The sequence below is a fragment of the Ambystoma mexicanum genome, chromosome 11 (genome assembly GCF_040938575.1).
Source record: "Ambystoma mexicanum isolate Mex_15411 chromosome 11, UKY_AmexF1_1, whole genome shotgun sequence".
NCBI lineage: Eukaryota > Metazoa > Chordata > Amphibia > Caudata > Ambystomatidae > Ambystoma > Ambystoma mexicanum.
This window is the reverse complement of record NC_090934.1, coordinates 201799254-201824278: the sequence shown is the minus strand read 5'-3', so window position 1 is coordinate 201824278 and position 25025 is coordinate 201799254. Positions and strand designations below refer to the sequence as shown.

Genomic DNA, 25025 nt, shown 5'->3' with positions numbered 1-25025 from the left:
TACCAATTGAGCCCTTGATCCGTCTTTGGCAGATTCTTTCAGGCCAATGACAGTCCGTTGAAAGCTAAGAGTGGGGTTTTTCCACAATTCCCTTGCCTCAAGTGCATTCAAGGGATTTGTGACATGGACCACCCATCCCAAACGTTTTCCTCCCTCCAAAGACATTGTGTGGGACAGCGCACCTCAGTAGCTTTCCATCCTCTCATTTTGCCATTTTATTTGCCAGTACAGAGCAGGTTGTAAGGCCAACTGAGCCGACACTGAGTTAACACCAAGCTCCAAATATACCAGGGGGCGCTCTCAGGCAGTTTGAGCAACATTTTCATAAACTTGGGTTCGCAAAGGGCAAGTTTCCCTGGGACAACATGGCCCCATATCTCTGAGCCATAAAGAGCTGCAGGCAGTGCTTGATTTTTATAAAGCTTAAGGGCAGGTGAGATGGATCCACTGTCAAGCCGCATGTGAAAAGATCGAATGGCCCCACTATATTTCCCCCAGGTTAGTCGCGACTTTTCAAATTGCGGGTTCCAGTTTCCAGTCTCCTGGAAGCGAACTCCCAGGTAATCAAAATGCCCAACCTGCTGTAAGAGCGTACCATTAACCTCCAGATTTATGCCACTGGACTTTGCACACCGCGGTTTGAAGACCAGCACTTTTGATTTCTCTGTCTTAACCTCAAAACATAACTCTTTACATTTGGACAGAAAAATTCTCAGTATTTTTTTCAGGCCTTGGGGCGTAGCGGAAAGGATGACCGCATCATCTGTGTAGAATAGAGCAGGATATTTCTTATCAGACATTTTGGGGCAGTCCTGTCATTCTACGTCAAAGCGTTGATAATTACCAGAATATATATGTTGAAGAGAAGAGGAGCCAGTACACACCCCTGTCTTACTGCTTTGTTGACTTTAAACAAGGATGTCTCCTCTTCCCCTAGGCCCTAACGTACAGTGGCTAGACAATCCATGTATATGGTTCTGACCAACGAGACCAAAGTAGGGGAGGGGGGCATTTTGACTAAGCATGATCTTCCACGGGGTTTTCCTGGAAACAGAATCAAAGGCTGTGTGCAAAACCAAAAACACTGCATATAGCTTTCGATTTTGGTCACATGACAAAAATCAGTTATCTATTCCATGCCCTGAGGAGAAATCATGACGCAGCTACCACCCTAATGTCATTCCATGCTGATTTACAAAGGTCAAAAGCCTCATCAAAGTGAATATATTAACAAAAGGAATCAACAAATGTGCCTCAGATCTGTAGGGAAAGGACACAGAAATAGAAAATGGTATTCATCACAATTATGATAGAAACACATAGGGGAATATTTAATTTTCGAATTATTCCAAGAAGCTGAAACACTTTTTAAAGGCAAACCACCGAAGGGAAATCTTGTTTTTTTTCTTTTTTCTTATCAATAGGAACCAACCAATTAAGATAAGGCTCATAAACCAATTGCAATTTTTCTCGAGTCGTGAAACGGCGCTGCAAACGTTTCTCGACTTGAGAAAAAAATTAAATGCCTGCCGGGGATCAGGAGAAGGGACTACACATAGTCCTTTCTCCCTTTCCATCGTGGCCATTAAAATGAATGGAACAAGGAGAAGGAACGACAAGTAGTCCCTTCTCCCTTTCCATGGAAATGATGGTTGTGACCGTCACAGGGTGCACACCGCAACATCATTGGGATTACCATCAGGTAAGGCTCCTAAACGCACCAATCAGTGAGTTTATTTTATTGACATTTTGCCACGCCGGGTACTAATGATGTATAAGCAATCTGCTCTGTGCTACCCCAAAGATAACTCAGGTTGATCTTTACTAAAACATTCTACACATGGGTAAACCATAACCAAGATTTCACCCTTTTCCAGTGTAAAACATCCTGCATTGCCTCTCTATACTCCACCAACTCGGTCTTGACCACAATTTAATCCATAACTGTACAGCTTAATTTGGGGACCATATTCTAACTCTGATTGACCTAACTAACGTCATCGAGGTATTCGGGGCTCCTGAAAGTAGTGATAACAAACACCTAAGGAATTTGTTTTTGCTCATTATGAAGTGATGGATTCGACTGAAGCCACAAAGCTCAGAGCCATAGAGATCTGAAGATTGGGTGTGTGCCCTGAATACCCACCATTTCAGCCCCAGACCGTTTAGAGAAACTTGGGGTGAGACCTACACGTCTCCCGATGATGAGATTGCTTTTTTGTATTTGTTCTTGCCAATTCCCATTGTTATAAAATCTCAGTCTTAGGTAATCATAATTATCAACATTTTCAAAACGAATGCCTTTCAATCCCAGGTCGATGGTAGGAAGGGATTTCTGACCACATGACATTATTTTGGTCTTATGCATTAATAACTAATTCCTCATCATGACACAATTTAACAAACTCATTGAAAGCTTTCCTCAAGCAACTAGAAGTGGTGGCTAAAATATTAGGGCCATCGGCCAAAAATAAAAGTCTTAATTTTGCATTCTTTATTACTGAGCATTGACTGACATAGCTAACAGGTAATTGGCAATATCATTAATGAATAAGGTGATCAAAAGAGGGGCCATTTGCACGCTTGGTGCACTCCGCTGCACAGTATTCAGGGCTTCCACCTTTCACCTCCTTGTCTCCATCTGACATTTGCCTTGTTGTTGACATAGAGTGGTCTGATTTGTTTTAACAATTGGGGTTCACTACCCTGATCGACCAATGTTCCCTGTAGCAGATCTCTATTAATTTTATAAAAAGGCTGCTTTAAGATCGATAATGATGCATTTAAAGGAGCATTAGGAGAACACATTTCTGCCTAATCAATGCTAGTCCAAAAGTGTGTTATATGATCCCAATCCCTTTTAAGAAATCCAGCTTGAAACTGGTAAAGTACTTTCTTCTCGATTATCCATTGATCTAATCTAGTGGCAAGTACCTTTGCATAGTCCAGCAGCGAAATTGAATGTGCATGAGGGCTGAGATGGACATTCAGGGTGTGGGTAACATTATTCAACTAAATCCACTTTTGATGAAGGCATGAATTTGGTTGCATGAGAAGGCAGCATTGTATTCAAGATATGTTTTATCTGGACAAAGCTGGAGTGCTCACATATGCGAAGAATTCCATATATGACCTACGTTTTATGGCTTATTAATACAAACCCTCTGAAGCAATAGGATCCCCATGCTTACAACATCTTTTGGGCCCGTCGAAGGATTTGTGACTTGCAAGGTCGGTAAAGAGTTAGATATTCCATACATTCTTGCCCTAAAAACGGCCAAGAGTTTGGAGCCCTATTTATGTTTAGCGTTCAGTTTAGCCAACTGCTTGTGGTGGCCTTGTTAAGGCGATGGAGGCTGCTGCAAGCGCGGGAACGTTTGTGCTCCTGTAAGCAAGGGCATGTGGTGACTGGTTTATTTCTTGGATGTATGGCCTTCTGTTTACAAGGAGGGCAGTCTGGCTGAAGGCCCTGCTCCGTATACAACCCCTGAAGATTTAGTTCTTCTCTTTCAGGAGCTCATTGCGTTGCAGCTCCTAAGTAGGGCGTAAAGCCTTAGGGAGCAGTGTCACAGTTGGGATAAAAACGATGGAGTGGAAGGGACCCCAGAGCAAAGCTAGTGGTTAAGATTAGTTCATAACCTTATACCCTTGCATGTTTTGGTTGTAGTTTGTCTCCCTAAGTGAGAAAGAGTATGGCCAGATGTGGATCCCTAACTCAGTTCTCCATCGGGAACCAAGCAGTGACGAGAAAATACTCTCACTTGAATGACAAGTTAGATGAGCTAAGTTCAGTAAATGTTTAATAGCAGCAATACCAAAGAATGACGCAGGAACGCAAACCAAATGGGATAACTCCAGACAAATTCCCAAACTTGAATACCCCTCATCCTCCTAAATACAATGGAGTCTATGTATACAGTAAATAATGTATGATTTCATTTGAAGACGTGTCTCTTGGTTCCCAATTATCTCTATAGTGACTTTACAAGTAAGCCATCAATCAAGGTTTCCCTGGGGCCCTCCCTTAACCTCCTGAATGTTACCAGTGCAGCTCTGTGGGTTCATTATAATTAATTGTACAACTCCTGTCAGGAATCAGTTTGAAATGGAGTCAGCCTGCACTGGACTGAAAAATGAACAACGCAACAAGGTTAGAAAAACAAACATTTGTGTGACTGCTAACAAGCGGGAGCGCATATTCACATGTCTGTGTGCCATAGTGGAAGTCCATTTTACAAGCAAGCATATATATTTTCAAGAATGATTCCTCTAACTAATACCACGCTGGTGAAGAGAGTAGTCTGGAAGTAGTACAGTAGATGCCAATTTTCTTTTCTCATCAGCTTGCTTTTAATTTAACATAACATCCTAACCTACTTGTGACTCTTCATTAAAAATGACATTTTTTTCCACGGCAGCTGCACCTCTCTGATGAGGCTGGACAAGGAAGAAACATTCTTGGGGCTGCTTGTGCTTCTGTACAGAGGTGACATAGCATAGCAGTTAGGGTTTGACCACTCCCATTGGTGGCAGAATCAAGACTGATTTGCATATGGCTGGTCCCCTTCTGGAATGGAGCAGACCGGCTAGAAACAGTGCTGTGGAGAGTTGCGCAGAACAATGCCAGTGGTTGAGATTAATTTGTAACCCTCCACTCATCTAACTGTTTTTGTCAGGGCGCCTTAGAGAACAGTTTATTTATGCGATATTATGCTTTAAGTGAAATTGTGTAGGTGATTGATACAATGCTGTGTTTTTATACAGATGTGTCAGCTGGTCCTGGAACTGAGTGGGGACTACACTAAGGATAGTACGATACTAAATACACTCTACGGAAACATAGAAGATTGGATGGACAATAACTGGATGTGCCTGAACGGCAATAAAACCGAATTAATGATTTTCGGATCCATCCAGGCTCGAGCCAAACTCCCCGCTGAATATCAGGCCTTCCAAATTAAAGAAACTCTTATTCCAGTGTCTGACAAGGTCAAAACACTAGGCATCACGTTGGAAGCATCCCTCAACTCTGATGCCCAGGCAACGTATGTGAGTAAAAACTGTAATTATTACATCCGGCTACTTAAAGCCATTAGACCACTATTGAGTGAGAAAAACTGCGCCACATTAGCAAGAGCTACCATCATGTCACGCTTGGACTATGGTAATGCCTTCCTGGTAGGAGCTAGTAAGCAAAGTATCCAAAAATTCCAGCTGGTCCAAAACAATGCGATCAGAATGGTCAAAAAGAAAGCAAGAAGTGAACACATCAGTGAAGCTAGGCGGGACCTCCATTGGCTGAGAATAGAGGAACGCATACAATTCAAGTCTATATGCCTTACTCACAAGTGTTTATATGGCAAGGCACCAGCCTATTTGAAGTCCAAACTCACCTTTTACCATCCTTCCAGGGCATTAAGATCAGAAGCTAATGGGCTCATAACGCCTCTGAAACACAAGAAGGAACTTGGTATGGGCAGAGCCTTCCCTAACCGAGCGGCCTCTAACTGGAACAAATTGGCGAAGTACCTTAGATTGGAGTCCAATCATTTGGTCTTCCGAAAAAACTAAAAACAGAGCTTTTCAAGTAACCCATGTTTAGGACCCAATGAATCAGCCAACCTGTAGTTTTATGTTTTTGTCCTGTTGCTTCTTCAGGCTCCACCTTGAGCTATGTACATGTCTACATGTAAGCGCCCCGATGCCTGCGGGCGGTCGGCGCTATATAAATAAACAAATAAATAAATAAATAAATATTTGTATTGTGTTTTATAAGCTCAGATTGCCAAATGACTGTTGATTGACTGATTAACTCCTAAATTAGCTCTATGTGTGTAAAGCACTTCATGTAAAAGGGCCGTAGTGTGTTATATTGTATGTTATGCAGGGGGAAGGCCGGTCATGGGTGTGGAATGCCCTCTTGGGTGTACTTTATAGTTAAAGCGTGGGATACACCTTGGGGATTACACTTTTTCTTTAAACTCTTTATTTAGGTTGCAGGTTAGCCGGTTACAACAAACTTCCGAACCACACAATTAGAGCAAATTTCCATTTCAAATGTACAATTTTTGCAAATTGCCTTTTTCTCATGTATATTACATCTCATGTTTTTTCCATTTCTTTTCCGGTACGGTATTCCTTAAATGGGCCCTGTATGTCTTTGGGTCTACTCAACATATTGATCATTCAGGTATATCCCTCCTGCAGTTCACTCACACATGTCATTTCTCTTAACCACTCCTGGGACGTTGGTGCCCTCCTGGATTTCATTTCAAAATTATGCTTTTTTTTCGCCAATATAGCCCATATTAAAAAGCCTTTGGGAATTACACTTTTGATTAACACTTTGTATGAAGGTTACATATTGAACCACAATTTTAGGCCTCTAAGGCTAGTTTCTCTTTACAGTAGCCTACCTGGTGTAAAACACATTTCCCTTAAAAGTATATTATAAATGAATTGTTACAAAGCATGACATATTTAACACAAGTCTGGGGTCAATTGTTTGAGATATAATGTCATGTTTGCAGATGAAAAGATAAAAAAGGAGATGACGAACCTTCAGAGAAAGGTCTGGCTCTCCAATGACATTTGCTGCCGTCAACTAGGCCTCTCCACTGCACACCTGCAAATCAAAAGAGTTGGTCAAACAATCAGAGAATCTGCAATGCAGATGAGCACGCGTCTATCAGCCAGTTTTCATGGGAAGACAGCACGCCAGTCAAACAGTTAATAGTAGCGGACATCCCTAGTCTTTAAATGAGCCATCAATGACTGCCAACATATGCAAGCCAGTAATCCAGCAGAGGACCATGCCTAACATTGATCAATCAGTTTTCAGTTCTAAATAGAGGATAAGACGCCAATCAAAGAGTCATCAATGCAGGGCAGAGCAAGTCTATCACTCATCGATCAATGGAGCCGCACACTGATCGATCTACCAATCATCAGGTGCCAACTAAGGGCAGAATAGACAGTCAATCAGTCAACACTAATGGGCAGAACATCTCTAAATCATCAGCTAATTGAGGACAGCAGAGACCTCAGAATGATTCCTGAACAGGAAACAGCACTCTGCACAACAAACATTTGCCATCATCATCAAACCTTTATCCGGCATTTAGTCATTAACGATGTTAAAAACAACAGTTTTTTGAAAAACAAAAAGCCCACAAGATACAAGACACAAACTTCCTTGTTACAAGTCATACATTTGCTAATCTTTTGCAAACATTTCGCCATTTCATAAATTCCATTTCGGTCTTATTTTTGAAAAAGCGCATTGTTGAAAGAATGACAAAGCATCAAGGACGTTTTAAAACCCCCACAATCTATGTGGTGGTGTTCTAGGTTAAAATCTAAGATAACTGCAGTGCTAAACTACGTGCGGTGGGGCTAAATGTAAAATGTACTATCAGATATAATTCACTTTCTAATTGATATTCGAACAGATGAACAAAAGGATGCAATATGCCTATTTTCCTGCTTACTTTGCGCAAAATGCAGGTTCATATTTTAATTCATAGAATTTCGCACAAAAGTGGCGCGCGCGGCTGGCGCACAGTGTCCTTGTGCGATACACTGCGCCAGCCGCGTGCGATAAAATCCATTTCATCGCACAGCGTATTCATGGATTTTAGCCTCCAAAACCAGCCGTGGCGCAGAGTGGCGCAGCGACCCTGCAGCAGCGCCAGTTACGCCCCCAAGAACGCCCTTGCGCAAGGAAAAGCCATCAAAATCCCCAATTCATCGCAAATGTCTGCGCTAACGCTGGACCAGTTCACAGGGCTGCCAAACAGCAAACGCCAAGCAGGGTACGTGTATTTCAGGGGTGTGCGGGAAGTTTCACACGCGAATTCAGCAGGGTACGTGTATTTCAGGGGTGCGCGGGAAGTTTCACACGCGATTCCATCAGGGTACGTGTATTTCAGGGGTGCGCGGGAAGTTCCACATGCGAATGTCCTGTGTACGTGTTTTTCGGAGTGCGCGGGAAGTTTAGTTGGATGCAGGGGGGTGGGGGTGCAGGGGGACAGGAGTGGGGGCCTGGTGGAGGGTGTCCCACAGTGCTGGGGGGTGGGGGTGCAGGGAGACATGAGTTTGACATGAGTGGGGGCCTGGCGGAGGCTGCCCCTGGATGCTGGGGGTGCTGGGAGACATGCGTTGGTGGGCAGTAGTGCAAGGTGACATGTGGGTTGGCTGGGGGGCATGGCCATGGTGGATGGGCTGCCTGCGGGACATGTGCATGGGTGCAGGGTAGTCCCCTGTGGTGTGGGCCGCCTGCAGGGGCTGTGGAGGGTGTAGAGGGAACAGCTGGGAGGACCCACACGGCCAATTCACGTGTGGGACTCCCCAGCACCCCCGAAATACACGAAGGCTGCTGGATTCGTGTGTGGAATTTGCCGCTCACCCGGAGTACACGTACCCTGCTGAAATTGTGTGTGGAACTTCACGCGCACACCGAAATACACGTACCCTGCTAATTCGCGTGTGAAACTTCCCGCGCACCCCGAAATACACGGACCCAGGGCAATCACGTGTGGAACTTCCCGCGAACCCCGTAATACATGTACCCTGCTGGTATCGCGTGTGGAAGTTCACGCGGACCCATAATACACGTACCCTGATGGTATCGCATGTGAGACTACCCGCGCACCGCTGGAATACAGGTACCCAGGCAAATAGCATGGCTGGGGGGTGGAGGTGCTGGGAGACAGGGGTGGGGGCCTGGTGGAGGATGCCCCTGGATGCAGGGGGTTGGGGGTGCGGGGGACAGGAGTGGGGGCCTGGTGGAGGGTGCCCCTGACTGGTGGGGGGTGGGGGTGCAGGGGGACAGGAGTGGGGGCCTGGTGGAGGTTGCCCCTGGATGCAGGGGGGTGGGGGTGCAGGGGGATAGGAGTGGGGGCCTGTTGGAGGGTGCCCCTGGATGCAGGGGAGTGGGGGTGCAGGGAGACAGGAGTGGGGGCCTGGTGGAGGGTGCCCCTGGATGCTGGGGGTTGGGGGTGCTGGGAGACATGCTTTGGTGGGCAGTAGTGCAAGGTGACATGTGGGTTGGCTGCGGGGCATGGCCATGGTGGATGGGCTGCCTGCGGGACATGTGCAGGGGTGCAGGGTAGTCCCCTGTGGTGTGGGCCGCCTGCAGGGGCCGTGGAGGGTGTAGAGGGAACAGCTGGGAGGACCCACATGGCCAATTCACATGTGGGACTCCCCGGCAACCCCGAAATACACGTAGGCTGCTGGATTCGCATGTGGAATTTGCCACGCACCCGGAGTACACGTACTCTGCTGAAATTGCGTGTGAAACTTCACGCGCACACTGAAATACACGTACCCTGCTAATTCGCGTGGGAAACTTCACGCGCACCCCGGAATACACGTGCCCAGGCCAATCGCGTGTGGAACTTCCCGCGAACCCCGTAATACACGCACACGCTATTTTTCACACAGTTGGTGTTCGTGTTTGTCGGTACCCCTTTGCACCTCATTTGTCCTAGAGGGCCACTGTATGAACCATTCTTCATAGCTGTATATGCTTGCTTTTTGTTAGCGCACATTTTGGCGCACATTTATTTCAGGCGAAGGGACGCTACCGCCTGCTTTCTTGTGGCGTACTTGTTTGGCCCTGTGCGCGTCTTTCACCGTGCGCTCGTTTGCCCTATTCGATTCCATGAATACGAGTTGTAGGCGAGCCTGTGTGCGTTCCGCGCACTTGCCTCCTATACTTCCCCCGTGACGCCCATATTTTCACGCGTTGTTCCCCATTCCGAATGTTACGCCCCGTGTTCCGCCTACTTTTGTGATGTGCGCCGCGCTATGTGCGATTTCGCAGTGGCCGTGGCGCACGCCGTTGGATGACCTGTGCGCCGGCGTGCGCCCCGCACTTTTTCAGCACACATCCAACTTTTTTCTCGCACACGGACTTCCATGAATCGATGTGCGCTGGTTTCCCTGCGATTTTTGCAGTTGCACTGCGAATTTCGCACTTTTACTGCGAATCGCATGTTTTGGCACCTCTGCGCCGGAATTTTCGGCGCACATTAATTCCATGAATCTGCACATTTAGTGCAAATGATGCAAAATAACCATTCTAATTCAAAGTGCTAAGCTTTACAGTTAGAGCAGCATGTATGAACTTCTGCTCCGTAAGGGTTCAGTGTGTTACAAGAAGTTACTTTCTTTCTAGAAATTAAATTAGGTACATGCGATTTTCTTTTAATAATGAACTGCCACTTCAAAGATGTGCGTTCCCTCTTTTCGGTCAACGTTATACTTCAAAAGACATTGGCAAACACAGTTTCAGGTGCGCAACCTCTTTTGATATTAACAGCCTGATTCATGGAATTAATTGCGTGAAAAACGCAGATTTGCGCGCCTTTCTGCCCGAAAATCCCTATACTTCAAACAGTAATTTTCGGTCAGAAAGGCACGCAAATCTGTGTTTTTCAAGCAAATAATTCCATGAATCAGGCTGTAAATGTATTTGTAACATGGTGGGAAAGCCAGCTTCTGCTTCATTAGGTTTACGGGCGACGTTCTCCTCTTATTAGGAGGCATAGGACCGTTTGGCAGCAGTTTACAGTTAACAATAGGGAAAAGAGAGGCTTTCTCTACACGAGATTACTTTAGCTTCAATGATATAAGCGCGTGCTGCTACAATTCCCGATTAAAATGACTTCCCATTTCTGCGAAAAACTTTCACTCACTTTTATGTTTATGCAAGCATAAATTAAGCTGGCTACAGTTACCCGTAAGGTATTCCTGAAGATTTGGAGTACCGACTCCACAATCACAGCAGATGTGGGCTGCTTCTACTTCCGACTTCATTTCCTCTGCTGCTACTGCTACAGGCACTCTTGACAACCACACCCCTCGTTGTCTCCAATATGGCCTTGTTAATGGAGCATCATCCTTTCTCCAGCTTCCCTCAGCTTGCTTCTGTACCCGGACCTTAGGGGGATGGATTGCTTCAGCTCTGCATTCACAGCAATAAGGTTCCCCTAGACAGACTGCCTGTTTCTTCCAGTCTCTTCCAATGCTGCTACAGCCAAACAGGGTTTGTGAGCACAGCACCAACTCAGAGCCTGTGGTCACACTTCCTAGCGAACTGCCAGCCTCATGCTCTGCTTCTTCTGCTACTACTTCTGTTGACCTTCCAGCTCCTGCTCCAGCTTCTTTCTACTGCTCCCTCCTGCTGCAGCCTTTTCTGCCCCTCAGGTGGGTTAATTGGCTTCAGGTACAGGCCCTTAAACCTAATTGCCTGACCTCGCATAAACCTATTAGGCCCGCCTGTCCTTGGCTCCTGCGTGCCTCTTCAACCCTCTTCTTCATCACAGTCCCCAGAGGATTCTGGGACATGTAGTCCTCTTAAGAGAAATTCATTTTTCCTACTTATTTAAAGGGCTAACAGATGATTTGTCCTCCCTTGCTGTTATTGAAAGAGGAGTTATAGGGTTTAACCTTTTTAGAGACAGATGGGACAGGAAAAATCACATTTTGTTTTGGGTATACCTTTGACATTGTGGAGGATATGGAATTTATGGGTATAAAAGATGTGTTCTTTGGTTTCAACACTATATTGATTCACTTCTTTAGAATGTACCTTTCCATCGTTAGTGGGAGGCGGAGACATATCAAAATAGCAATAAGTCAATTCCTCCTCCAAGTCTGTGGTAAGAGTATTCTCTTCAAGGATAAATGCTGTATCTCACCCTGCAAAATCTCTGCACCGCCTTGAGCCATGTCCCCACCCAGGTGTTCCTCCCTCAGTACACCACACCCAGGATTGGGATCAGGAAGCATCTGCCCTCCCATGGCCACAGGATTCTCCACAAAGTGCATCTGTGGCTGTGTATCTATGTATCTTGTGTGTGTTTGTATTGTGGAGTATTTATGTGTTTGACAATGATGTTGCTGGGTGTGCGAGTGTGTATTCCTGAATGTGTTTGTATCTCAATGTATTCTCAAAAACAGGTCTAAAGAAAAAAAACAAGGGCAGTAGATTGAAAGAGGAATCCTGAACGTCAAATGTTATCCTTTTAAGGATCATAGTAACAATAGCTATACAAATAAAAGTCAATGCAACACACTCTGGGTTGAAGATTTGTAAAGCAACGTTGATTGACCCAGTCTAGTGATTTCCATATCAGGTCAATGGTCTCTTCAATTTGAGATACCCTTACTAGAGGGAAATTTTCTAAAACCTGTGGAGGGAGATATAACCTAAAACTATTGGGCGACAATGTCTCCAGATCATCTTTTTTCCTGCTTACCCTTTCCCTACTCTTAAATTGTACGTTCCCATCTACTTTGGTCAAATCTATAATCGGGATGCCCTTGTGTTGCTTATTCCCAATAGTTAAGCAGAGAAGGCGGACACGCTTTATTTTCTCTTGGCTTCCTCTCAGTATTTAAAGAGGGTTATGCTTTATTAGTTGATCAATAAATAGGTTAGAACTATTACCTTAACTTTTTTAGTGCTTGATTTCCTTTGTTTTTTTCCAGCTCACTGGAGAGGCTCTCTACTTTTCTCTTTCTACACTCTTGTATATGCATCTTGGCCACCTCTTGCCTGCCATACATAAATCTATTGTATTAATGATTCTGGTTAGATAAACCCTAGTATTAAACATAAAACTTTCCAAAATGTCTAACCTTTTCCCTAGAGGGTAATTGGGCTAATCCTCCATTAGTTCACATCCGTTAATCCAGATGTCTTTGGTCAATATGTCCACTAGTGGTTCAAAAGTGAAGTCCATATCGTCCCTTGTTCGCCCCTTGACATTTTCCTGCTGCATTCAGGTTCATGCACATTTATTATCAGTGTCTTTTTAGGTCTTACATTGGCATCCTCGTTACTGGTCCCCTTATCCCCCCTCATAGGATTTGATGACCACACATCATCTTGGGAATCCTGCTCCCGCTCTGAGAAGGTGCATATTAACGATGCGGCTTAACCAGTTGCCCATGCTGGGAGTATTGGGCCCTAGATTCGAAATCCCCATTGAAGAAAGATGGTGCAGGATATGTAAGATTAAACATGTCCTGGAATCGAACAGACATGTAATGACATGTTGTAGAAGGCTGGCAGCTGACTGTATACTTTATCTAGGAACATTTTCCCATTATTTGTACGATATGAAAACGGCAACATTTTGGAGGAAATGCTTAATGGCCAGTAATACTCACCTAAACATTGCTTTGCATAAGTTATGGCAAAACATTGCTAACCAGTTAGTTAAGTTATAAACGAGGAAATATGGAATTTTAAAATAATTAGCTGAAAGAGAGTGGATTGTATGCATGTCCAAGAATTCATGTGGGTTGATGATGGGTTATTCATATCATACATTGTTTTATTTTATGAAGGAAATGAAACAATAACATAAGTAATTTTCTAATGATTTGATGAAATGTAACTTTGTTGATTTTGTAAAATAATTTTATGTGAAATGTTCTTTGAACTAAGGTATTTTTTAGCCCATAAGATTTGATCTTGAAGTCCATCAACGGCTTATATCAAAAACAGCTCAATGTTTCTCATTTCAAATTTTTGCCTCTTATCTCCAGGATCAATTATTTTCTTTTTAAACAGATGGATTTTGTTTTCTTCCCTCCTTTCAGACCTGCGCCAGGTGAGTTCCTTTTACCTGTAATTGGGCCCACTAACCTCCAGTATTAACTTGGGAGTTCCATTAGCGTAGCCGCTAGCTCGAGCATATTCACCACCCAACAGTCGCCAATTAAGTATAAACACACAATATCACATATGCAACCGGCAGCGCCAAACTGGTTTTTTTTTTACACATGTCCAAATCTGACCCCTGCTGCTTTAACTTTTAAATTGGCTTGTTGAATTTTCATAAACTGCATAGAATATGCACCACCAGAACTGATACAGACTATGATACAATATGACACTCAAATATTAAGGCTGCCCACACTAAAATGATGACACAGAGAACACCCAACCGGCTTGATGGGCCTGTGCAAGTCCGTCTCCCTTATCCCTCGTATGCATCGATTTAGAAGTTAACATTTTTATCTTCTATCATTATTTAAATCTCTGTATATCCTAAAATAGTAGTCACAATAAAAGCTCGATTGAAACAAACAATGGCAATCAAATTGGCACATCTGGCAAAAGTGACGGTGACATCTGTGGGTCGTCTGTCAACCCACAGTTTTTGGTGGAGTCCATAAGGACTCATTTCAACCAATAATAAGTGCATGTCACCTCTCTGTTGGGGGCCACAATTCATCCATTGGAGATGTTTGTGCCTTTGATCCAGAGGACCACCAGGCAGAACAGCAGGAATGGCACGAGAACCTGCCACTCCTTATTGTATCCCACTTGGCTGGGTGGAGTAAGAATTCTATGCATAATCCCCCTCCTTCTCCCCGGCATCATTGCCAACCAGTCAGCCCTCTAGCATCAGTTCCCCACCCCCGCCAATGACTTTATAAGTATTAGTGTGTTGGGACAAATGGCATGGGTGCCGCTGCGTAGGGGTACAAATAAGTGGAAGTTGGACGGCACGTGCACCAGGTATATTTTCAGGGAGAAGCTTTTGGCTAAACAGATGAAGGACAGGTGACCACAAGTGCACGAGGGATGCAGAGATGCTGCATGCAAGGACTGCGCCCTCCATAAAGACCGCGCCATGAAAGACAGGAGACCGCGGTGCAGAGTGGTGAGCAGTGTGGCGGGAGTTGGTAAATATTCAGATTATTCACAGAAGAGCTGACCAATGCCTTTTGTGAGCTATTATGCATTCCTATGCAAAAAGGACAAAGTTACTCACCCTTAGCATTTAAGTACTCAGTTACGTGCAACACATATGTGGCTGGCAGAGCACTCCCTCGCCCTTCTTCCTCTACTACCCTTGTTGTCGGTGTTAGCACTGTGAAACAGTCTGACAGTGGTGACGATCAATATGCAAGCAACCCACATAATATGCATGTTGATAGACAGAGCGGCCCAGTTGGCCTTTACAGTTGCCACTTACCGGTATACAGTATCCAGAGCAGACCTGGACATCAGTGAACAGGTAGACAGAGTCCGCCCATAGAAACTTGAAGACTTTCATCATAAATCGAGCCTCGTTGGTATTACCGTTATTCATGACAGCCACCAAGTCAGCCACGTCAGCAGAGGGGCACCTGCATAGGAGGAACAAGGAAAAGGAAAGGAGGGGAACATGTTAGAATGTGAAGCCGGTGGCCACATTTCTACCACCCTGGCTGAAGTGGCATTTCTTTAGGTTCTTCCACAGACGGTGGCCCCTGGTTGCACCCTACCAACTGGTTGCCCCCTATAATGCATTCTAATGCAACCAACACTTAATATGTGCCGTCAATCAATTATCCAAAATCTGTATTGAGAAAAACAAGCACAGTACTGTGCAACACTACCTTTCCTTGGTATCAGGTAATATTATCCCCACCAAAAATATCGCTGTGTATCTGGTTGTCGGGAACAGCCATAGGCGATATTTTTTATTGTGGATCATTTTTGGGGGTTATTGGGGGCAGGGGTTGCGGGGGTGTCCCCCGCTCCCTTTAAAATAGGGGGTTGCGGGGGTGTCCCCCGCAGGTTCCATGCCTTAATAGCGCCGGAAAAATATGGCGATATTTTTGTATGGCGATATTTTTGCGGGGATATTAACACATGGAACCCTTTGCTCACGTTTTGTATGGTCTCAATGGTTTGGTGTGCAGACAGCGGTGGCATCACCTTGATCATGTACTTCTTGCACTCGGATGGGAACCTGCTCATGCCACAAGGAATCGCCTATCTGCTCCCTCTGGAGTGAGATGATGTTAATGGATTGTGCACCCTCTTTTATTGTGGCTGGTAGAAGCGGACACAATCTGCTGAGGTCAACAGTGCAAGGGAGGATGCCAATTCTGCAATGGTGGTCATAATGGCTAATCTCAGCCGTGTATATCTGTGCACCACAGAGATCACCCCTGATCCACTGTATGGCTCTCATTATCATACAACAGGTGCCATGTCAAATGCGTTTACTGCATGCACGAGTATGGCCCTTGACATAGTTACCTCCATGAAGTATTCCAGGGATTCGGAGTTTGAAATCCACATAGGACTTTTGCAAATGTTTACCTCCAATTTTTGAAAAACACATGCTTACATGCTGCCATTCCCAGCTGGATTATGCAAATGTGGTAGCTCCCCAAGAGCACACAAGCACAAAAGCACACAAGCACAAAAAAAAATCATATAAAGAAATATAGCAACAGCCCACTTCATCAAAGGATTTCTCAGCTGAAAAACCACGTTCCTGGGCTCATTTTCATCGAGCCCTACCGTTAATAGAACGTGTAACTATTAACGGAGCGGCTCATTTTCTACCATTTGCATGCTGCCCCCTTCCTCTCCGCCATACTCCAGCATTTGCGGCAGCATGACTGTTCATGCTGGCACAAATGCTGTGGATTCCTACGCAGTCTGCCTGCTTTTTCTAATATTGTAAGCACTGCCTGCAATGTCAGGCACCGTTTAGTCAGTTTCCACAGTGGAGTGGAAAGGTGCAGTGTACAAGCGTGTATGCAGCCTTTTTACGCTCCGCTCTTGTACTCAGCTGTGCAAATGAGGAAAATTACATTGGTGGGGACAAGTTTACACAAAATTGTAAATGTAAAGCTCTCCATTATTTAATTAAGAAGGAAATCAAAAGCTCCTTTGTGGGGATACCATCAGAGCTCACAAAAATCAGGTCCTGGAACGAATTAGGGCACACATCAGGACAAACCCAATCCAATGCCCACTGGTTGCCTTATAAATTGTACCAAGGAGAAACCTGAAAATGAATAATGATAATAATATTAATAATAATAATAGTAATTATTATTATTATTATTTAACATTCTGTGGGATTGAACAGGTAGCTCCATCACAACGAGGAGGAAACAAACACATCTTGAAAACTCAGATGACTTGAACCAATAAAGATCAACTGTGCGGGAAAAGTTTGGAACTTAACGAGTACCACGAAATTGGCGTTTTTTGGCTCATCATCCTCACTTAATTTAGTGCCACAGTCTTCATTATGTCTATTCCATTTTTAATGGAGCTGCAATGATTCCCCATTTTAGTTAATCTGGAAAGGATCCCTGGTAAAGATTTACACCCGAGACAGAAGTAAAGCGCCCTGGAAGTAGATGCTTTAGAAACCAGGAGGGAACCATATCCCCAGCAAAAGCTGTGGATTTCAGGGAAGCAACAAAAGCAGTGAGTTCTGACACAGCGGCAGGCAGACTCGGACCGGCTTATAGGGCGATAGGCCCAGGGCCGAACCAAAAACACAAAATGCTTCTGTGGGCCAGTTTTTTGGGCAGAGTGCAGCATTTCTTTGGCCGATGTGGGCCAGTTTGATGAGTTACTTCACTATGCGGCTAATAGTTTTGACCAGTGTTGCTGAAGAAATATTCTTTAAAATGTACAATTTACATCACATTGTATAAAAAAACTCCACCTTGGGTACTATTCAAACAGAGTCACAAAAGGAATGAATTCCCATTTGCAACTGTGGCTGCTTTTTCGTTTGTGCCTGAGACAATTTTATGCCCCAGTTTGAAAATCTTTCCCTTGGGGAACACCCCATAGATTAAACTAAGGAACATCATTAGGTGTTTTTTTTTATTTTGCCAATTTGTGCTAGGTTATGGAAATGTTCTCATTATTTATTCATTTTATTTATTGGGTATTTATAATGTGCCTATACACAATGTGTTTTGAGAGGCAACAAAACAAGAGGGTGGGGAAACAGGGAGGACAAAACAAAAACGATCCTACTAGGCCTTGCGACATTTGGATCATGCAAGTGCAGTAAAGAGAAGTGCAGTGGGGAGAAGGGGGAAGTGCCGGTCAGGGTGAAAGGGCTCGTGAGAAAAGCACATGCCAGGGGAGGCCAGGTGGCAGAGCCAGGGGAAAGCACAGAGTGCAGGGGAAGGAAGGTCCATGAGCTAAGTGCGAGGTAAGGGGTTGGGGGGCTACAAGGGTTCAGGGCCAGCCAGGCAAGTGCAGAGGGAGGAGCCTGGAAGGGCAAATACAGGATGAGGGGGGGAGTCCGCGGAGACTAAGTGCAGGGGAAGACTGGGATGGGGGGCCTTGTGCCCTGAAGACTCTGAAGGAACCAGGCAGCCAGTCAAGGGGCAGACAGGGACATTAGCTGGGGAGGGGGAGAGGGAAAGAAGAAGAGAAAAGGGAGGTCTTGAGAAGCTTCCAGAACTTAAGGAGATCTGGCAAGTCTGAGAGGGACAGGGAGGCCATTCCAGGGGTAGGCACCGGTAGAGGAGAGGGATCTGCCCCCCCTCTCTCTGATTTGAAAAGCATCTGATCTGCAGAGAGTTAGAGGTAGATGACCGGAGGGCTCCTGCAGGGAGGTATTTAGGGAGAGAGAGTTGGATGTTAAGGGGTCCCAGGCCCCAGAATGCCTTGTGGATGATGCAGAGGGTCTTGAACTTGATCCACGCAGCAACCCGGAGCCAGTGCAGAGATTTTAGAGCAGAGAGATGCAGTCCCTGGGCTTGAGGCCAAGAATAGTCTCACAGTCCGATTCTGGATTAGGTGAAGGGGCGAAGGGAAGTAGTCCAGCCATGGAGAGCACCAGAGCTCTGGAGACATTGAGTTTCTGGGGGAAGGTGAGGAAAGGCAGAATGCCTCTGAGGGGTTGCACCTCATCAGGTGTTATGGGAGAAAAATAGGAGAGTAGGACGGGAGGTGACCAAGGGAAGCCTGAGAGTGGGAGAGGGGTGAGTAGTAGAGGAGAGTGAGTTCACGATGTCCTGAGTTTTAAAAATGAAGTGAGAGGCCAGAGAAGTGCAGAGTGCAAGGGAAGGCAGAGGAGAAGTGGAGACTGCAGTACAGTTGGTGAGTTCCTTGCAGATTCTGAAAAGTTCAGCCATGTTGATAGTGGCCAGCAGAGATGCAGGCTTGGATATAGGCCCTCTTCTTTGAGCAGAGGGACAGTCTGTATGGCCTTTGGAGCAGGGGGCAGGCCAGTTTTCAGGGGATGTGCTTGAGTCCTGCCACTTCCGTTCAGCCTCTTTGCACTTGCATTTCAGAGCGGCTAGGTCGGAATCATACCAGGAACTGCACTTGGAGGCAGGTTTCATGTAGATTGTCTTGACAGGGGCAAGGATGTCCAGAGATTTGGAGATGGAGAGTTGAAGGTTAGTAAGGGCTGTGTCAGAGTGAGAGTCAGAGGTAGGAGTAGGAGGGGGAGTGAATGTGGTGGCAAAAGCGGCAAATTACACTTGGTTCATAGGTCCAATGGCGGAGAAGGAGGCTGGCAGTGCGGGGGGGGGGGCTTAGTCAGGGGACCCAGGAGGTCCAGGTGAGAGGAAAAGAGAGCATTATCCGACCAGGAGAGAGAAGTAATAAGAGGGTTGGAGATGGGGATGACTGAAGAAATGAGAGATGAGAGCATTCAAGGTGTGCCCAGCTGAGAGCATCGCACCAGAGGTAAGAATGGAAAGGGAAAGAGAGTCACAGAGGTTGAGGAAGAACCCAGAGGCTGCAACAGGGAGTCAAGGTGAATAATTAAGTCTCCAAGAAGGAGAAGCTTAGAAGAGGAGTCAAGGAGAGAAGAGGTGAGGTCAGCCCATTCAGAGAGGAAGTGGGAGACCTGGCCAGAGGGCCTGTGGATGGTGGCCAGAGTCAGAGAGAGGCCAGGAGACACACCAAGCCTGCAGACAAGGCATTCGAAAGAGGAGAACGCCTGAGTGGGTATGATAGTAGCAGAGACCCACTTCGGTAACATCAGAACAACTCCACCCCCTGGCTCGTTTAGCCTGGGCTTAGAGAGGATCTTGTAGCCCGCAGGAAGGAGAGTTTCAAAACCCATGACAGAGCTAGCAGTGATCCACATCTCGGTTCAGTGAGGACGTCTAGGTCGAGGTCATCAAGGAGGAGACAGATGTCAGAGGAGTATTTTACTGCAGAGCAGGAGTTGAGGATAGCTAAGTGGAGCAGGTTGCCACTTTTGAAGGTTTTCCGAGCAGGGTTACAGGAGTGTGGTACACCCATCGGAGGTGGCAGAGGGGCCAGAGGGGTAGCAGAAAGAGGAAAGGCAGGAGAGGGGAGGAAGTTGATGAGAGATAAAATATGCCTATTAAGAAGGAGGAGGTTGGGCTGAGAGCCCTGGATGATGATGGTGCCATTTTGGTACACATTAACAATGACCCTAGAGAAGAGGAAGGATGCCAGGAGCACCTCCCAGCGGGTGCCACCATTAATGGGAGAGGAAGAGAAAGGGGAGAGCACAGAAACCATAAGGGGAATCCATAGGTCTGGCGAAGGAACAACAACGAGAATGTCTGTGATAGTCTGCCTGGAAGAAGTGTTGACATAGGTGTCGGTGATGGGTAGGCCTGGATTGGAGACCAGGAGATCCTTCTTGAATTTTATCCTTTCAGACTTCATCAGAGGGATAGGATAGGTGATAGTATGGAGAGGAGAGGGGTCTAGAGGTAAGGGCGGGAGGGACGAACTGCAGAGCACAACACCTACTACAGCCAACAGCAATGGCACAGCTAGAGCCAAGTGTCATTCCTTAAAGAAGCAATTTATAGTGGAATATTTATTCACTGAATAAATGTCTTACAGAGATATGCGGGATTGGCACAATAGTTAACTACCTGGAATGGGGTTTTAGATTGGGTAATAGTTATATAAGAGATGCAACAAGATTATTCAGCCTCCACATCCACAATTATTGGTTTATGAGGTCATTTTGACCACTCCCTGTTCATTCTGGGAACCCTCTGTTCACTGCCACTGCTGCACTTCTCCAATCTACGCAACTGCCATTGATTTTGATGAAGACACTGGTTATATCAGAGAGCCACCTAACTTCTTTGTTTCTTTGCAGGGTCAGTGGCATGCATCTCAACTGTATTGCCGGCAAGAATACATGTGCCCTGAATCTGAGACATGGGCAGGGGAGAGAAGTCATGTTTTGTGGTTTTTAGAAATTTAAGGTGGCCAATCTACAGACTCATAGAAGCTATGGTCATAAAATGAAGGACTACATGGTCAGATGTGTCAGTATCAAAAGGTCTGATTGTTTAGAAGTAGGCCAACAGAGTAGATAAAAACAAATCAAAATGATTGCACTGATTGCAAATGGGAACATTAACATATTGATGTAATATAAGGTTTCTAATAATTATTTGAATTTCGCCAGCATTCCTCAAAAGGACAGAGTATTTAAACACTCCTAGAAACATTAAAATCCTATAAATGGAGATGACGTTGAATATTTTAGTTGCGGTGTATAGTGAGAAAGAAACCAAGTCCAATATGGCGGAGGGTGTTGCCGCCATCATGTGCCTGCATAATAGGCTCATTTGTTTCGCATCACCTTACCCTCGGCCATATCAACTTGTTACCTATGGAATCTAGAAAAGTCCCCAGGATGTACCTCCTCAAAACAAGTGGAGGGCCCAGTTTGAAACTGAATTTCACTTAAAAACAATGAGCCTGGTTCCTGCACCAAAGTAAGTTGTGCAGAGTTTACTAAGTGCATCTGAATGAGCGCATCATTGATGTCCACATTCAGATGCCCTGTTTGGCCCCCACCTGTGCAAATCAGCAAGCATTTCTGCACATTTAAAAGCACATCCCGAATTCACAGACAGGACAAAGCGTGTGGAAAAAAGGAGGCATGCCTTGTGCCAATTTGGAACATTCCCAGGGGATGCCCTTTGCATGAGTGGGTCACTTCTTCCCCTTTCATACAGTTTTTTAAGTGGACATGAGTTTTTTAGACGAGCACTTTAAGAATCAGTCCCAATCAGTCTCTCTGTACATTAACCATTACATCACCATTATAAGAGGCACTAGATGCGGCACCTAGGACGTTCAACGATGGAGCTGAATAGGAAAAGCCGCATTCCGCCCACTTTTGCTGCAAACTGATTCCTGATAGGCTGCCTGTCAGACATCAATGCATGTGGACATCTGTGCAAGTTTCAGAGGACCAGGGGCCAGATAATCAAAGCTTTGCACTGGGGCAAAAGTGGAGCAAATACATTTAGCACCGATTTGACTGCCTAGATAATTGGGAATGCAGCAAACAGATTTGGCCCCAATTTGTATTATCTAAAAGAACGATTCACACAGGCAAACAAAGAAATACACAGTTTTATTTACTATGTTTGATGAGTAACATGGCAATAACCTTTTATGTTATGCAGAAAACATAGTACAAAAACCAGTATGATTTATTTTTGCCCCAGTGCAAATGTTTCTAGATAATATGGATTGTGACAAAACCTGTTTGCACCATTCTATAGTATCAAAGCATTTGCTCACTTTTTAGAACTTGTGCAAATGTTAAATAGTCTGGCCCTGAGTGGCAGCAGCGGAACAAAAGAGGTACGGAGAGGGGTGGGGGTAAGGTTGGCTTTGGATGTAGGGGGCTGGTAGGCATGGGTTGGAGCCGTGGAAGGCAAAAGAACTGGGGCTGGGGATTGTGGGGACATCCTCTGCACATCTAGTTGAAAATGGACGGAAGGTCAAAAAAGGCTTGTGGGGGTGTCCCTTACATTGAAAGAGTAACCCGAGGAGCAGTGGGCACAACAAAGGTGTCTCGTTGTGGCAGGAAAGCCAAGCATGGGAAAGTGGGCTTTGGCAAAGCAGCCTTCCGAGGACGATTTACAATAGGGTATGGAGACAATAAGTGGATCAAGTAGGACAGTTGCATGAACACTGACTCTATGGGCTGGATTCATGGAATTATTTGCACGGTTAAACCCTGATTCATGGAACTGTGCAAAGTGTATTTTTGCAGTGCAAAGTCAGTACAAAGTCATTTTGCGGTACAATGTGCACAGTTCCATGAATCAGGGTTGGTGTTGTCAGTGTAGTCACTTTTCAGCAGTGCAGAGTCACTTTGAACCATGCAAAAAATTCCATGAATCGGACCCTATGTGTGTATGATTAAATCCATGACGTACAATTCCTAGAGCTACCTACAGTCATATTGTGGACATTATCCTGTCCACAGATGTTTAATAAAGTGGAGTGCCACCTTGACCAGCTGCCAAACAGACGCTGGGGCAGATATCAGGGTGCAGATACTTGGGACGGTGCTTAGAAATCCACTATTTCCAGTCAGAGGTTGATATCAGTAATCAGGCATAGGTGGAGGAGCGTGGCTCCGGTTGCGCAGTGTTCCAGCATATTCTACACTAAAATAACCTAAGCTAAACTAATATCTTGCTAGATCCCACCTCTGTCGACCTAACTGTCAGAACCCAGAGCACCTGCCAAATACCCACCACATAAGAATGTACAAGTTTGTCCCTGGGTAGTTTTTCTTCTTGTTAATTATCTGTTTTTGATTTGTGTGGAGGCATGTCGGGGGCGTACCGACTGCGACTTGGATATACCGTTACTTTGCGCAAACAATTCCATGAATACGCGGAGTGCAGAGAAAAACGTCTGTGCGCAGGCTCGCACAGTGATGTTCTCGCGCACGGCCATTGTGGGATTTCTGCACACTTTTCAATATATCGGGCCTTGTGCATTTACATTATGTGACCACAGGCATGCTTTATGTTGCGGGGAGGCGAAGAGAGGTACTGTCACTTACTTAAGTGTGGAGGTGTGGGGTCTCTGGCTTCATCGTCTTTCTCTTCCAGCTCCTCTTGTTGCTCTGGTCCCCTGTCCTTTGACCTGGGCTGTGCCATGGGCAGGTGCACTGCTGCCTTCGGCAGAGAGTTCCCTCCTATTCCGGTCTCACCCTGAGTGGGAGCGTGGGTGCTACTCTCACTGTGTGGTCGTTCCTTTCCTGCTTCTAAAACGACTGTGCCACTGCCGACCTCTGGACTTACAATAATGAAATAAAAAATCATGGCTTGGATCTAGCAAAAGAAAAGTCAAGTCTCTTGGACTTGAGAAGTGCTTACGTTATTCTAATTCGCTTCCTGAACGAGCTAAGTAATGTCTAATGGGCTCATTCTGGATGCGTCGCAAAATGATGGGGAAAGAGCCCGACTCCTAATGCGTCCACTGGATGCGGCTCTTTCACCGGCATTCTGGTGACAGACTGCAGCCAGCCATGACAGGCATGGGAGCCCAGGTGGATCACATGTTCCTTGAAACTTCAGTGTTCTATGCAGTGAATCAGGAGCGATCAACGCCATGCGTGCAGATCTACCGCACAGGCCAGCAACAGTGCCACCATGACAAACAAAAACAAAGAGCCAGTCAATGATGCCCAACCAGACTGTGCCTGCTTTTTCCCAGAGCAGGAAAAGCTAGATTAGTCCAAGAAGAAATCCAGCCATTGCTTGAGGATCAGAACCCTGACCCCTGCTGACTGGACTGAGGATTCCCATCACGTGTGTGAATCCTGTTTGGCAACTCCAGTTATTTGTTCCTAGAGGGGTTTCCCACACTGAGCAATACATCATTGCCCCCCACATCAGAACGGGGTACATCTGGCAGAATGCTCTTTTCTACACTTTTCAAATGTGTCATTCTCAGTGGTAGAAGTGTACCGAACAAAGTAGAACTGTGGTCTGGGCAGGGGAGAGGGTAGGCGGAAGCACAGTGCAACATGTGACAAGTAACTAAGGCTCCTCTTACAACTTTACATGTGCATAGGGAATTAATGGACACATTCTCTATATAGAAGGGTGAATATGGTCATAAAAAGGAGAGGAATGGGTAACACATATAAGTAAAAGTAGTGCAACACTGCTACCGACTGTTCCCGCTCACTTCGATCATTGGTCAATCTGACTCAGAATGAGGGCCTAAAATAGTAAAATCCATGAATTATATATGTGAGGGTGTTGAAGATACTCATACCTCTTTGGGAGCATATTTTCCTTAAACTAGTTCCACCTGCCTGCAACTGGTGTCTCTGGTGTGCAGCTGGTGGATTTCATAGAGTCATACTCTCAGTACTTAATTTGTGCGAAAATAAATGCCAGAGCCCAAATATTTTCTAGAATGCCTGTGACGCATCGAGGTGGGCAACTACAGTCTACTG

The 25025-nt window shown here is 45.5% G+C and overlaps 1 protein-coding gene across 3 annotated transcripts in view; it reads right to left on the bottom strand.

Moving 5' to 3' along the window:
- The window catches only part of LOC138503244 (uromodulin-like), a 282160-nt gene that overhangs the window by 36072 nt on the left and 221063 nt on the right, over window positions 1-25025 (bottom strand). For all 3 annotated transcript variants that reach the window (XM_069622836.1, XM_069622838.1, XM_069622837.1), the window contains 2 exons: window positions 15003-15156; window positions 6560-6625 (listed from right to left, as the gene is read on the bottom strand). In XM_069622836.1, coding sequence (XP_069478937.1) covers window positions 6605-6625; window positions 15003-15156 — 175 coding nt within the window. In that variant the 3' untranslated portion in view covers window positions 6560-6604. The remainder of the gene's footprint in view (window positions 1-6559; window positions 6626-15002; window positions 15157-25025) is intronic.